This window comes from Musa acuminata, chromosome BXJ3-5 (assembly GCF_036884655.1).
Source record: "Musa acuminata AAA Group cultivar baxijiao chromosome BXJ3-5, Cavendish_Baxijiao_AAA, whole genome shotgun sequence".
Taxonomy (NCBI): domain Eukaryota; kingdom Viridiplantae; phylum Streptophyta; class Magnoliopsida; order Zingiberales; family Musaceae; genus Musa; species Musa acuminata.
In genome coordinates this window covers 19,151,850-19,165,942 of record NC_088353.1, presented here as the reverse complement: position 1 = coordinate 19,165,942, position 14,093 = coordinate 19,151,850, and the positions used below count along the sequence as shown (strand labels likewise).

The 14,093-nt window shown below is 36.1% G+C and overlaps 1 protein-coding gene across 1 annotated transcript; it reads left to right on the top strand.

Annotated features, from left to right (window-relative positions):
- Positions 1 to 12,840: 12,840 nt before the first annotated feature.
- Positions 12,841 to 13,723, top strand: LOC135638130 (transcription factor ILI3-like). The gene is made up of 2 exons (XM_065151093.1): positions 12,841 to 13,255; positions 13,335 to 13,723. Exons 1-2 carry the CDS (start codon positions 13,154 to 13,156, stop codon positions 13,488 to 13,490), a joined length of 258 nt encoding a protein of 85 aa, XP_065007165.1. The 5' UTR covers positions 12,841 to 13,153; the 3' UTR covers positions 13,491 to 13,723.
- Positions 13,724 to 14,093: the final 370 nt, after the last annotated feature.

The following is a 14,093-nucleotide window of genomic DNA, read 5'->3' as shown; positions in this document are numbered from 1 at the left end:
ATATCCTTGGCACAATACCCGCTCTTCTTGGCCCGATGCCCGATTCCATGGCCCGAAGCCTTCTGTCGATACGTCGACCGATCCACCGGCCCGACGTCCAATCTTCTGACATGTTCCTTCGGCACAACATGATTTTCCTGCTTTAATTGTCTCATCCTGATCGAAGCATCCTGCGTCACTCAAAACGCAGATTAAATCATAAACATATATCAAGTAGTTTCATCATCAAAATACGAGATTCAACAATCTCCCCCTTTTTGATGATGACAACCACTTGATGACGGAGTTAAACTTAACTCCCGGAGTTTAAACAAACTCCCCCTATCAATATGCCATATTGATAGAACCTTGAATTCAAACTGAATTCAAGTTATTGCAATATTCATCATGAATACTTGCAACACGTCAACATGAACTTATGCATAAACTTATGCATCACATGTCATGTCATCAACATACTTCTCCCCCTTTGTCATCAACAAAAAGGAGAAGTACTACAATCAAGTGTGTGTGATATTGGTTCAACTCATTGCATGAAAATCATAATATCAAGTTTTATCATCATGCAAGTTTGCTAATATCAAATACCAACATGAAAAATTGCGATGTAGGCTTTTGATATCATAATGCAAACATTTCAAGTGTTTATCAATTATAGCATTTCATCACATGGTAGGATATCAACGCGTAAAATTACGATACAAGTTCTTGATATCTTAACGCATGATGAAAACATGGCATAATACAAGTTTGGCAATCATAGCATCAATTCATATATCTCTTAATGATGCAAGCATTGCAAATATGGCAATCATATCAATTCATATATTTCTCGATGATGCAAGCCTAGCATCAGTGTTCATGGCATCAATTCATATATTTCTCCCCCTTTGTCATCAACAAAACGGAGAACGATATAAGCAAATTTTAAGCATAAGTGCTTGTTGTTATGTATGTGAAATAAATCCTTGCAAGTAAAAACACTTTCATCCATATTCATCAAATCCATTTCTCAAAAAAATATTTTTCACATGATGTGTGTATGAGAGATGTATTTGCTAGTCAATTACATATGTCAAAAATCAATGATATGAACTAAACTTGATATGGCATATGCTTGTTAAGTTTGGAAGAGAGTGAACTTGATATGTTAGACTCAAGAGAATCCGAAAATGAAATTTGAGTCTTTCTTCCATTCGAACAAGGTTTTGCTATAGATATTCAATTACAATTATGAAGGTAAAGCATGCTTGTTATCATGGAAGTTTTGTATTCAAGCACATAATTTTCAACATGTAATTGTGTAAAATCATTATGCCAGTCAAGTGATTCAATCATTCAATCAAGAAGGTTCGAAAAATAATTTTAACACGTTCAGTCATTAAGACGTATTTTTGCCATTGTTTTTCAAATTTAATCATAAAGATAAGACATACTCATCATCATGATAGTATGATAGCAGGTTTACCATATACAAGCTAGCAAAAAGTTTGTACATTTTAAGGCCCGCAAGCTAGCAATTTTGAGATGTTCAAGAAAGCAACTCTTGCTTCTTGATATATGCAAATTTGTCAAGTTTTGCTAGATGTGCAAGTTAGCATTTTTGCCTCTTGAGATAGGCAAGCTAGCAATCAAGTTTTTTCATCTTCTTGACTTGTACAAGCTAGCTATCTCCCCCTTTGTCATTGTCAACAAGGGAAAAACCCTTTACATCAATTTCTAAATCATGACAAAGGTAAGTAATCATTCTTATTTGTGCATCATTATAGTTTCAATGCACAAGTTTATTAACATTATATTTCAAAAAATTTATGCATGATACCGAAAAATCAATCATCATCATGAGCATATCAAACATGATATTCAAGCATTCATGATACATCATTTTGGCAGCATGATCATAGATATTCAAACGATGGTATCTAGTATTCATTACATCTTATTATGCATGATCATTAACTCCTCATTTGAATTTCATGCATTATTTCATTTCATCTCATAAGGAATATCAAGAAGAGTTATTGGATGATGAGATAAATATTTTATGAATACACAGAATATCATAAGTGTTTCATGTATTCATATTATCACATGAAGCATATTATCATTTTTAAGATTCATAACATGAATAACGTTATTACTATTTCATCAAAATTAGTTTCGAGATTCACATAATATCATGAAATCATTAATCTCGATAAAATGGGAAAAACATTTTCTTTTTAAGTGATTCTTTTAACACATCATAAAAAAGAAAAACTCATTAATAATTCAAGTGATTTACAAGATATCATAAATGAATTTATCACTTGTATTTCACCAAAATTGAGAACTCTAGAGTTAGAAAAATGATTGAAGCATTTAATCTGATTGAAGAATGATTCATATTTAAAGTGTAGCATTTGTCAAATCTGAAATCATCAAGTATAACTTTAATATTTTCATTGCAACATTAAGCAAGGTTTCATTGAAGATAATTTTGAATGATTCTTATAAATGCCTAAAACTTCTTTAATTTTAATTTATGATTGACTTTATAATAGCATGCTCAAATCTTTATTCTTATGTCAAAACCATACATTATATTTAATAAACAAAGACAATGAAAAATATCAAGCCTTCCAGACAAAAGCCATGTATCGTCATTGAAAAGCAATATGAAAATCATCAAAATATACATTCTTGCTTACATAAGATTAATCTCACTAGGTGTAAAATCATTAGATTTCTATCTTGCATAAGACATGCAATTTTCATTATCATTTTCAAGATTACAAGCATGATCATATTTTTGCATTTTCATTGTTAAATTATTAAAAATATAATTTTCAACAAAATTTAAAGAAAAAAGAAAAGTGCATCATGAAAAGCATCATGTAATTTCGAAGTAAATTAGGGGGATTTCGATTACCTCATCATTGTAGGCTGTTAAGGCGTAGTTTGCCGCCTTGCTTTTGTTGACTTTCTCTTCTTCGGAGGAGCTCGATTCATCCCAATTTTTGTTCTTCTTCTTGCGTTTAAAGTAAGTAGTTCCATTCTTTTTGCTTTTTAATTTTCGTTTCATTTTAAGTTCACCATCACTTGAGCTTATGCTCGAGTGGTCTTCAAATGTTCTATGTCCCAAATCCTTCCTGTTCTTTGGAAGGTTGGTTTGTTCATCATTGTCCTCATCACTTGAGTCATCGCTCAAGTGGCATTCATTTGTCCAGAGTTCCAAATCCTTCCTGTTCTTTGGAAGGTGGTTCTCAAGTTCTTCACGTGCATTGCACGTCATTTCATATGTGATCAATGAACCAATTAGTTCTTCAAGTGGAAAATGGTTCAAGTTTTTTGATTCTTGAATAGCAGTTACTTTTGAATCCCAAGTTTTAGAAAGTGAGCGCAAAACTTTGTTAACGAGTTCAAAATCCGAAAAGCTTTTACCAAGTGATTTTAAACCATTGACGACATCCGTAAAACGGGTGTACATGTCAACAACGGTTTCGCTTGGTTTCATATGAAAAAGCTCGAAATCAAGCAGTAGAATATTAACTTTTGAGTCTTTGACTCTACTAGTTCCCTCGTGCGTGATTTCAAGAGTGCGCCAAATATCGAAAGCCGTTTCACACGTAGAAATCCGATTGAACTCATTTTTGTCCAATGCGCAAAATAAGGCATTCATAGCCTTTGCGTTTAAAGAAAAATTCTTCTTCTCCAAAACCGACCATTCGTTCATTGGTTTGGAGGGAAGTTGAAAACCGTTTTCAATGATATTCCATAAATCCAGATTTAGAGAAATTAAGAAAACTCTCATTCGAGTTTTCCAATAAGTGTAGTCCAATCCGTTAAAGAACGGTGGACGAAAGACCGAACAGCCCTCTTGAAAAGTCATTTCTCTCGGGTGTAAATCCGAAATGAGAAAAACCCCGCTCTGATACCAATTGTTAGGATCGAGAGCACTAAGAGGGGGGGGGGGTGAATTAGTGCAGCGGAAATCTTATATTAATTTAAAAACCAAAAGCTGCGTTCGTTCAAAAACTATTATGATGCAAAAGCAAATTCTCAGTTTGTATCTAAGTGCAGTTTGCGTCTAAGCGCAGATTGCGTTTAAGCGCAGTTTTGCGTCTAAGCGCAGTTTTGAGTCTAAATGCAGATTTACGTCTAAACGCATATTTACGTCTAAACGCAGATTTACGTCTAAACGCAGTTTTACGTCTAAACGCAGTTTTACGTCTAAACGCAGTTTTACGTCTAAACGCAGTTTTACGTCTAAACGCAGATTTACGTCTAAACGTAGTTTTACGTCTAAACGCAGATTTACGTCTAAACTTTGAAACTTGTTTGTATACTTGCAGAAGGCAGTATGCAGTTGAAATCAAGACGTAAACGTGAACTGAAATCTGACGATTGAGCGAGAAAAGCCGATTTACGTCTGAATGCAGTTTTGCGTCTAAATGTTGAAACTCGTTCGTAAAATCATAGAGGACAGATTGCAGTTATTAATAGGATTAAAATGTAAGCGTAAACTGCAAAGAAGCTCGTTCGTAAAAGCACGGAAAACAGTTCTGCAGAATCAAACGTAAACGTAAACTGTAATGTATGAAAATACGAATTTACGTCTGAATGCAGATTTGGAAGAACAGCACTTAGAATTTGTTCGTGAAAGCGCAGAGAGCAGTAGAGATGAGGGAGGTTTGCAGTAATGATAAAGTGCTCGAAAATAAACGCAAACCAGAGATTTAGAGTGGTTCGGTCAGCCTTGACCTACTCCACTTTTGGCTCCCTCCACCGACGAGGTTGCCGACGTCAACTAGGTGCCTTCCTTCAATGGGCGAAGGCTAACTGCCCTTTTACAGTTTCTCTCCTTTTGACAGGCTCAGGAGACAACCTTTACAGACCTTTCTCTCCTCACTTTACAACTGAAAACTTGAAGAACAGAAGGAGGAGACTTAAAGGATTTACAACACTTTTGAGCTCTTAGAATCACAGAAAAGATCAAGATTTCGGTGTAGGTCTGTATCTTTTCAGTGCTGAATGGGTGGGGTATTTATAGGCCCCAACCCAATTCAAAATTCGAGCTCAAAACGATCAAATCGATCAAATCCCAGAATTCTGGGATCAGGCGGTTGCACCTCTCGACTGGAGAGGTGGCACCGCCTGGCAGAGCTCGAAGACTGAGCTCTGCCGATTGCTTCTCTCTGCCAGAGCTCGAAGACTGAGCTCGATGGTTGCATCACCTGGCAGAGCTCGAAGACTGAGCTTGGTGGTTGCATCACCTGGCAGAGCTCGAAATCTGAGCTCGGTGGTTGCATCACCTAGCAGAGCTCGAAACTGAGCTCAGGCTGATCCACCTCTCTGCCAGAGCTCGAAGACTGAGCTTGGTGAATGCATCACCTGGCAAAGCTCGAGACTGAGCACAGGCTGATGCACCACTCTGCCAGAGCTCGAAGACTGAGCTCTGTGGTTGCATCGCCTGGCAGAGCTCGGAACTTGAGCTCTAGCGGTGCAACCTCTTGGCTGGGGCGGTTGCACCTCCCAGCCTCGCAGCCCTGGCGGTTGCACCTCCTGGCTGGGGCGGTTGCACCTCCCAACCCCACAGCCCAGGCGGTTGCACCTCCTGGCTGGGGCGGTTGCACCTCCTGGTGCAATCAGGGTCCGAATGGTTCACTCCATTCGGCCCACTTTGAATCTTTTCAGGGGCCCAATTGCCCCAAGATTAAGCTAATGGGATCACCTCCCATTTTCATGCTTAATCATCATGCTAACTACGATTAACTCTAAGACAACTTCTGCAGCTTTGCTCCGATGCGTCAATCGCTTCTTCCGGCGAGTTTCCGGCCAACTTCCGTCGATCAACCGATAACCCTCGGTGATCCTTCTGCGGACATCCGGCATACTCCTGGACTTTGCGACGATCCACTTGGCGAGTTCCGACGAGCTTCGCTTGGCAAGCTTCTGGACTTCTCGGATCTGTTCTCTCTGAACCTCCGACGACCGTCCGAACTTCCGTCGAACTCTCGAACTCCCAACGTGATCATGATCTTGACTCCGGCGCAACTCCTACTGCTTGTCTTACTCTCATCGTAGTTAATCCTGCACAACAAATCAAAACTTCGATCGAGACAATTAATCCTAAGCAATTAACCAAGTTGTCCGACATGTCATTGGTCCTTCGACGCTTCGTCCGATTCTTCGGCGCATCGTCCTCTTCTGCAGCCTATTGCCCAATCGGCCAGTTGACTCCGCAACTCCGATATCCTTGGCACAATACCCGCTCTTCTTGGCCCGATGCCCGATTCCATGGCCCGAAGCCTTCTGTCGATACGTTGACCGATCCACCGGCCCGACGTCCAATCTTCTGACATATTCCTTCGGCACAACATGATTTTCCTGCTTTAATTGTCTCATCCTGATCGAAGCATCCTGCGTCACTCAAAACGCAGATTAAATCATAAACATATATCAAGTAGTTTCATCATCAAAATACGAGATTCAACAGGAGGAGGGTTTGGGGGCGGATCTACCGTCGGCCCAAAAAGTTCTTTTATAAGGCACGATTTTGGGTGATGGGACCGCCTATGGGAAGTATGCTGTAGTAGTGCCACCACACTGCCTTTTAGCTCATTTTCAAGTTGTAATTTTATCTTTTAACCATTCAAGCTTCAACGTTTGACCTTTAACAACCCAATAGCCATATTTAACATTCATTATAACATTTATCATTTAAGTCAATATCCAATAATATTCAAGCTAATGATTAAGCGAATGATACCAATCCTATATTTAGCATTCAAGTTATCACTTTTTGCTTATTGAAAGTGCAAACTTGCAGCACTTTTGAGATGTGCAGGTCAACAATTTTCTATCCTTGTACATCAAGAATTCAATCATATCATGAGATATATAAATACAAGAAAATTTATAATACGATTCAAGTCATAGACATCAAGAAGTCTAGTGATATATCATGGTTTATTTGAATAAATCCCTTCCTTGGTCAATTGGGGGCAGAATCATAGAAAAATGATTAATAAAAAAAATAGAAATAAATTCAAAAAATATCAAGTGAAAGAATCAAGGTTTATTTGGATAAATATTCTTGAGAATCAAGAAAATTATTTCATGTATGGTACATCTCAAGTTGTAAACACCGACATATCATCTCATATGAAAACAAATCCAAAGTCATTATCAAAATAACTTTTCGAGAAATCCAATTAAAGCAACGTAGATAGTTTCCTATAAGATTAAAAATAGCTAAGGTTCTTTAGCTTAATTCATTTTTATACTTAGTATGCTCTATCATTCTATACACAAACCGTGCATCATGATTTAAAACCGAAAGACAATATTTATCATAAAAATCATCAAATCAAAAGTATAACATATAATTCCAAAATATAAGATTTTAAATTATCATTACTTGAAATCCTCATGCATAATATAAAATCATCAAGTATGATTTCATAAAGCATCTTCAATTAAAATCATTTTGTTGTGGCTAGTGAGCTTTGTAAAGTATGTTGGATCTCCGATCAAAAATCTTTTGAATCCACAATTAAAATTTTATTTTTGCTTCTAGCCAGTGATTATAGACATATCTACAAGAATAGGGGTTTTCTTTTATGTACCCATTTAACCTTGGGTCTCTTATAAATAGATCTATCTATCATTGAGTGATTTATGATTCCTTTGGGAACCCAAACTAATTTGTGTGGACTATGTTAGAAATTTTTATACTAAAATGTGTTTCTAAACCATTAAAATAGAAACACAAGAAAACTAATACGGAAACAAAAATTGCGTATCTCCGGCCATTGTTGCAAAGAATTTCAACAGTGGTTTCTCTTTATATTTTGGCACTTCTCGGCTTAAAACTCTCACTTTAGATGGTGTAGAAAATTCTTTAAACTTAAGAAAGATATTAAGCCCAGGGACCAAAATCATCATTTATATAGACATTCTCCCATTTAAACCATAATAAAGAATTTGTAACATTTAGACCATAATAAAGAATTTATAACATTTAGACCATAATAAAGAATTTTAATGATATTAAATAAAATATTTAATACTAATAATTATATTTATAATGAATAAAAAATTAAAATATTTAAACCATAATAAATGAAGAAATTCATGATAATGAATGATGAACTTAATGAGAACGGTTACATTCTCCCTCTTGGTTCATACGTTTAGCTTAATAATTTGAATTAATCTTTATCGAATAATTTTCTTAAGAAATAAATATATGAATCATAGTGATAAGTCCTCTACGAGCAAGTATTATCATCCATGTATCACGATGTATTTAGTTTCTTAATCTTAATGTGGTAATATTACTTGATGAATAAATATTATGTTTATTCTTGGTGTAGTACCAATATATTTTTTTAAATTAATGTACACATAAATGAGAAAATATCACAATATATAAGAGTTTTAATATTATTATAAAGTGAAATCAAGTCTCATTTTTTATCCTTGAATTTTAGATGTGGTATGCCTTTAATCAAAGGATCAACAAACATCAATTTAGTACTAATATGTTCAATGATTATTTTCTTTTCTTTTACCTATTCTCTTATAGTTAAATACTTAAGAGAATTTACTTCGACTTTCACTTTTAATATTTTTAACTATAAAAATTTTCACTTATTGTTTGTAGATAAAAAAGAAGGTTGGTAGGTCCTCCACTTCGATTTTGATTTGACCTTCGTAGAGTGGAGCTGACAAACTTTGTTTTATGTTTTTAATGTAGCATCACCATCTAATATTGACTTTGGCAAATCGTGTCAAGGATGTCGACGTCATTTGCGCCTACCTCATTGATGAGCTGGAGGAGACAGGCGAGATCGAAGGAGGTGGCGGCCAACTCGAGCATCAAGAAAAGGTAAAACGTCTGACACATTAGGTAAAACGTCTGACACATGTGCATATCTCCTATCACACGTCTTTAAGACGCTAAAGACATGCCAGACGTTTTACTGGGCTTGTATAGCTTGATATGGTTCGACGCTTGACTGGGCTTCACATTTGAGCGAAACGCCTACTTGATATATATGATAGGCTGCGTAAGAATACAAGCATTAATGGAGGGAAAAAAAGAGTTGCTCAACCTCAGTACCATATGTTGGCAAAGACATTGTTGGTCAACCGTATCATTTTCTTATGATACGATCCTCCTGTATCAATTTGTTAATATATTTATTTTTAGTGAAGCGAGTTCACCTTTGTTTAACTGAAGCAAAGATGGTTATTCGATTAGAATGTTTGACCTACAAATGTTATATTGGATAATTTTTTGACACGAATCATTACTGTACCACTCGAGATTCTGACAACATAAACTAAAATGACAATCACTGACAGTAGGTATGTTAAATTTGCGACATAGATATTGACGTTGATGCTTTGTTGACATGGATGCTTACATGTTGATCCACACATATAACTAGTCAATAAAATAGATCTCGTGGTTTAAAGACTAATATATATATATATATTTTAAGCTTTTAATGAAAGTATCAAAGCAAATCATAAATTTAAAATTAGACTCTACGGGATCCTTCCATCAAATTAACTTTCAAATGAGATATATTTTAGTTTTTTAAATATATATTTAATATATTTTTAATCATCCATTGATTAATTTTTTAGAGTAAAACAAATGTTGTAGAGAAAACAAATATTTGTAGAGTAAAACATATATATATATATATATATATATATATATATATTGTGTAGAGAAAACAAATGTTGTCGAGGGCTAGAATTATGAGGGATATACTTGGGTATTACTACTACATGTGAGAACAAATATTATTTGTAAAATATAATTGATTTGGTTATTATTTTTAGTTAATTGAGATTGGAATACAGTCAACACCACCTACTACACGATATATCAACTTTCAGAAGTGATAAAGTGTTAATTAAATATACCACATGGACATGATAGCTAAAATGAATATACTCCTATTAAGTGACTACAAAATTGACACTACATGGAGCAATATTTATTAGATATATTTTTTATTATAAACTTATTAAATAAATACTAAGTGACTTGATCTTTAATCAATTTAATTTTTTTCTTGAATGATGATCATGTTCTCGAGATTATTTTGATTATTATTAAACATGACAACTCGAAAAATATACTAGAATAAGTTCATCTACTTAGATTGATAATCAAAGTTAATAATAATAATAATAATAATAATAATAATAATAATAATAATAATAATAATAATAATAATAATAATAATAATAATAATAATAATAATAATAATAATAATAATAATAATAATAATAATAATAATAATAATAATAATAATAATAATAATAATAATAATAATAATAATAATAATAATAATAATAATAGATGTTGAAGCCACGTGAGCTTTAATTGGGCCACGTTACACCCCCACCGAGCCTGTAATTAGTAACATAATTAGGCCACCAAGTCTTTCTTCGGTGAACGATGGGTGGTGATGGCGGAACCCCAAATCAAGTATGAGATTGTCTTCTCTTTCTCATGCAATTTGATGAATCTTTGATATTCGAATGATGAGCTGATTCCCGATGTGAGTGAATTCGATTGGTATTCATCTGTTCTTCGATTCAGTTCCAAAGGTTTTGATGATTGAATATTCTTTGAAGGGTTTTCTTATCTTGCTCGCCCTTTGGCATTAGCCTTTTCCCCCTTCGACATCACTGTTAAATTTTCTTTCATGCTACATCACGCATCAAACCCCCTTTTTCTGAGATTTCTGTTTGAAGTACAGCAATTATACATGTTGTTTGATGCTATATCATGCATTCATTCACAATAATGATCCTCAAGGTACACAATTGGTTTAAGTCTTTGTCTGATCTGCTTAGCTGCTAAAGTTGAGATCTTTCACCATGAAGACTACATTTGGAGTTGTCCCCATTTCTTGCGACAAGGCTTTCCCATCCGATCTGCGATCTTTGGTGGTCTATAGTTGTTGTTCCTTTTGATCCTTTCTTCTGTTACTTATACGGGAAAGGGTGAAAAGTTGATAAGAACGTTGTGATTGATTTTTGACTGATAGATTATTATGTGAAGAACAAGTTGTCGCTGCATTTGGTGAATTCAACAGTGCTGTTGGGAAGGGGTGGCACAACCCAGCCCAGGAGTGGATGCAAGAAAAACTGAGTGAGAAATTATATCATTTCTCATTTTTATCATTGGAGGGAGGGTTGAAGAATTGGTCCTCAACAATAAGATTTATCTCTCGACAATAGTTGGATTGTGCTAAGAAAGTTTCAACGTTAAAAGTCTTGTGATATTGACCTGTTCTTCACATCTTTTTTAGGTCGGAGCTTACGATTTTCCCTTAATGGGAAGAATTGCTGGAGCTTGATATTTCTGATGAACTTGGATTTTATATTTTAAGACTTTCATGAATACAATGGCGAATTTATATGGTCGAGATCCCTAAAATGATAACTTGTTTCCTCTCGACATCGATTCTTTAAACCTTTCAATTTAAGGTGTTCTTTTTTTTTTCCTCATTCAAAAAATATATATTTTAGTTTGATACCCTTAATATATATCTGCAAACTTTGTCTTCTAGTGTTCTTTTCTCTCTCTCTCTCTCTTTTGGATTCTCTTTTCTCCTCTACAGTTCTCTTGGTCAACAGAATCATTGGTCTTGTGTCTCATGGAATATGAAAGTTCCTAGGCACGAAGCATCTCTCTCAATCTCTATTTCAATTTCGCATGTTCATATGTTATTCATCTCAAAGAAACATGTGAATGCGGGGATAGAAGCAGTGGGCAGGCAGCCCATGTAATATATTTGGCAAGCCATCAGAGGTCAGTATCGCCTCTCCTGTTACTCCTCAATTTGGGAATTTCTTCCTTTTAGTATAGTAAACACCAGCATATGGCTGCCTATTCTTGTTACACTTGAAAGTCTCTTTCCATGTGTCCCCACACACTTTCAATGCCCTTGTCTCTCTCTCTCTCTCTCTCTCTCCGACATGACCTGTACTTTCTTCTCTTAAGGAGGAATGGAAACTCTATACAGAGTAGCCTACATAAGAAAGAACCTCCTGAACTGTTCATCTCTTGCTTTATTATTATTATTATTTTTTGATCATCTGATTCGGTGAATCATCTTTTTGATAGTTACTTTTTGCTCAAGTCAGACGGATGATTTAGATGTTTTGATGGGATAGAATAATCCTTTTATAACTTTCCTATATAGCGAGGTACCACCACCTGCATAGAGTTTACATTCCTCTTAAAGACCAAAGGGCTGCTTTATAACTACTATTATCAACTTGTCAACTTCCATCCACATTAAGAACCCTGTTAAAGTTAAACGAGGCTACAGTGGGCCACATTATCAAGGCCCACTGAACATGGTTGGCCTCCAATTCACACACAATCTCACATGCATGCTCCCGAGGCCTCGGGTGACTTGGTCGTCGACATCCACCAGAAGCATGACATCACCCCATGCTGGAGGTCAGTTTCCAGCCGCCCACTGCCATCCTGCATCAGGCTAGGGAACGAGTATATGTCGTGGCTCCCTTGTGATGACCTATTCCCTCATCTCCAACCACACCCATGATATCCTAATCTCCATTCACGACCAACACAAATTTGCAATTAGCAGTCATCCTGTTGGAGATTTAGGAATTCACAAATTGTACAAACCTTCAAAAAAGAGACTATTATTAAGAACAAAGAGATGTCCTTCATTGAAAGCAGAAGGGACACAAGGCATCTTTCAGGTACAGAGTAAAATGGTTAAACAACTATGTCCATGAATGTTCCAAGGTTCACTGATTCCTTTGTTGTAGCTATTGCTTAGAGAAATGAAACTGTTTGGCCAGTGGGGGTGGGCTCCTATTGTCTCCATGGGTCCATGGGAAATGGATGATCAAAAATAGGGCTCGGTCTTGGTACATTGTTGCCTTGAAGTGGCACTTCTCCTACCCTTAATTTCCTCCTCACCACCTTTTTTTTTTTTTTCTTTTTTTTCTTATTTTTTTCTCCTTCTCTTTTATATACACTTCCATTGGGCATCCTTCTCCTTGTGCTCTGCCATCTCTCCCCTCCCCTACACTTGGTTCAGCAATAAAAAGAGAACAAAAGAGAATCCGAGAAGCTTCTGTAGCCATCAAGATCATGTCAGGCAGAGGTAGGAGGATAACAGATGAGGAGATCAATGAGCTAGTCTCTAAGCTTCAGTCACTGCTCCCCGAGTCCCGCCGCAGGAACATAGGCAGAGTAAGGGCATGAAACACCGATTGAGTCTCTCTTCTTGTTCACATCCACTCATGCAATGAAGGTGCACTGGATATTGCAGGCATCTGCATCGAAGCTACTGAAGGAGACATGCAGCTACATCAAGAGCTTGCACCGAGAGGTGGACGGTCTGAGCGACCGGCTTTCCGGCCTAATGGCGACGATGGACAGCGACAGCCCTCAGGCCGATATCATTCGGAGCCTCCTCAGGTCCTAGGGAGAGTCAATACTGTCATTTTCATCCTTGTTTAATTTAGTATCACCCCCAAGAGATCTGAGGGTCATACATGGTGTCCACAGTTTCTGATGTGTGTTTGTTTATCTAGTTCACCGGTACATGCGTTTGATGTTGTTGCAGCTGCTCTACCCACCCTCGTATGATTTGTGCATTTCTGTGGCTTGAGTGGTTTCTTACATTTCATGATCACACCAGACGGGAGAAAATATCATGTACTAGGCTTCTTAACTGCTTTAATTAATCATTGGCTTAGAGTTTCTGTTTGCATCCATCCATGGTAGGTTCAGTTTCTCCATGACTGGGCTACTTGATCATGTGCTCTCGTTGATGCTTGCGGATATTTCAAGAAAATGAACACACCATGTGTGTTGATTAGGAAGGGAATATGGGGAGTTCAGAAGAATTGCAGGAAAGAAATCTAGATGTAATTAAATTAAAATCCAGAATTATTATATTATATTATTTTGTCTAGTTCTTGATAATATAATCGGATTGTTCACTATGCGAAAAAGCTCAAAATTTCCTCAACTTATCTTCTTACGACAGATGCAAAAGCCTAAAATTATATATATATATATATAT

Coding starts and splice junctions, on each gene's coding strand:
- LOC135638130 (XM_065151093.1), top strand. CDS start 13,154: ATGTCAGGCAGAGGTAGGAGGATAACAGATGAGGAGATCAATGAGCTA. Junction 13,256..13,334: donor GCCGCAGGAACATAGGCAGA/GTAAGGGCATGA, acceptor TGGATATTGCAG/GCATCTGCATCGAAGCTACT.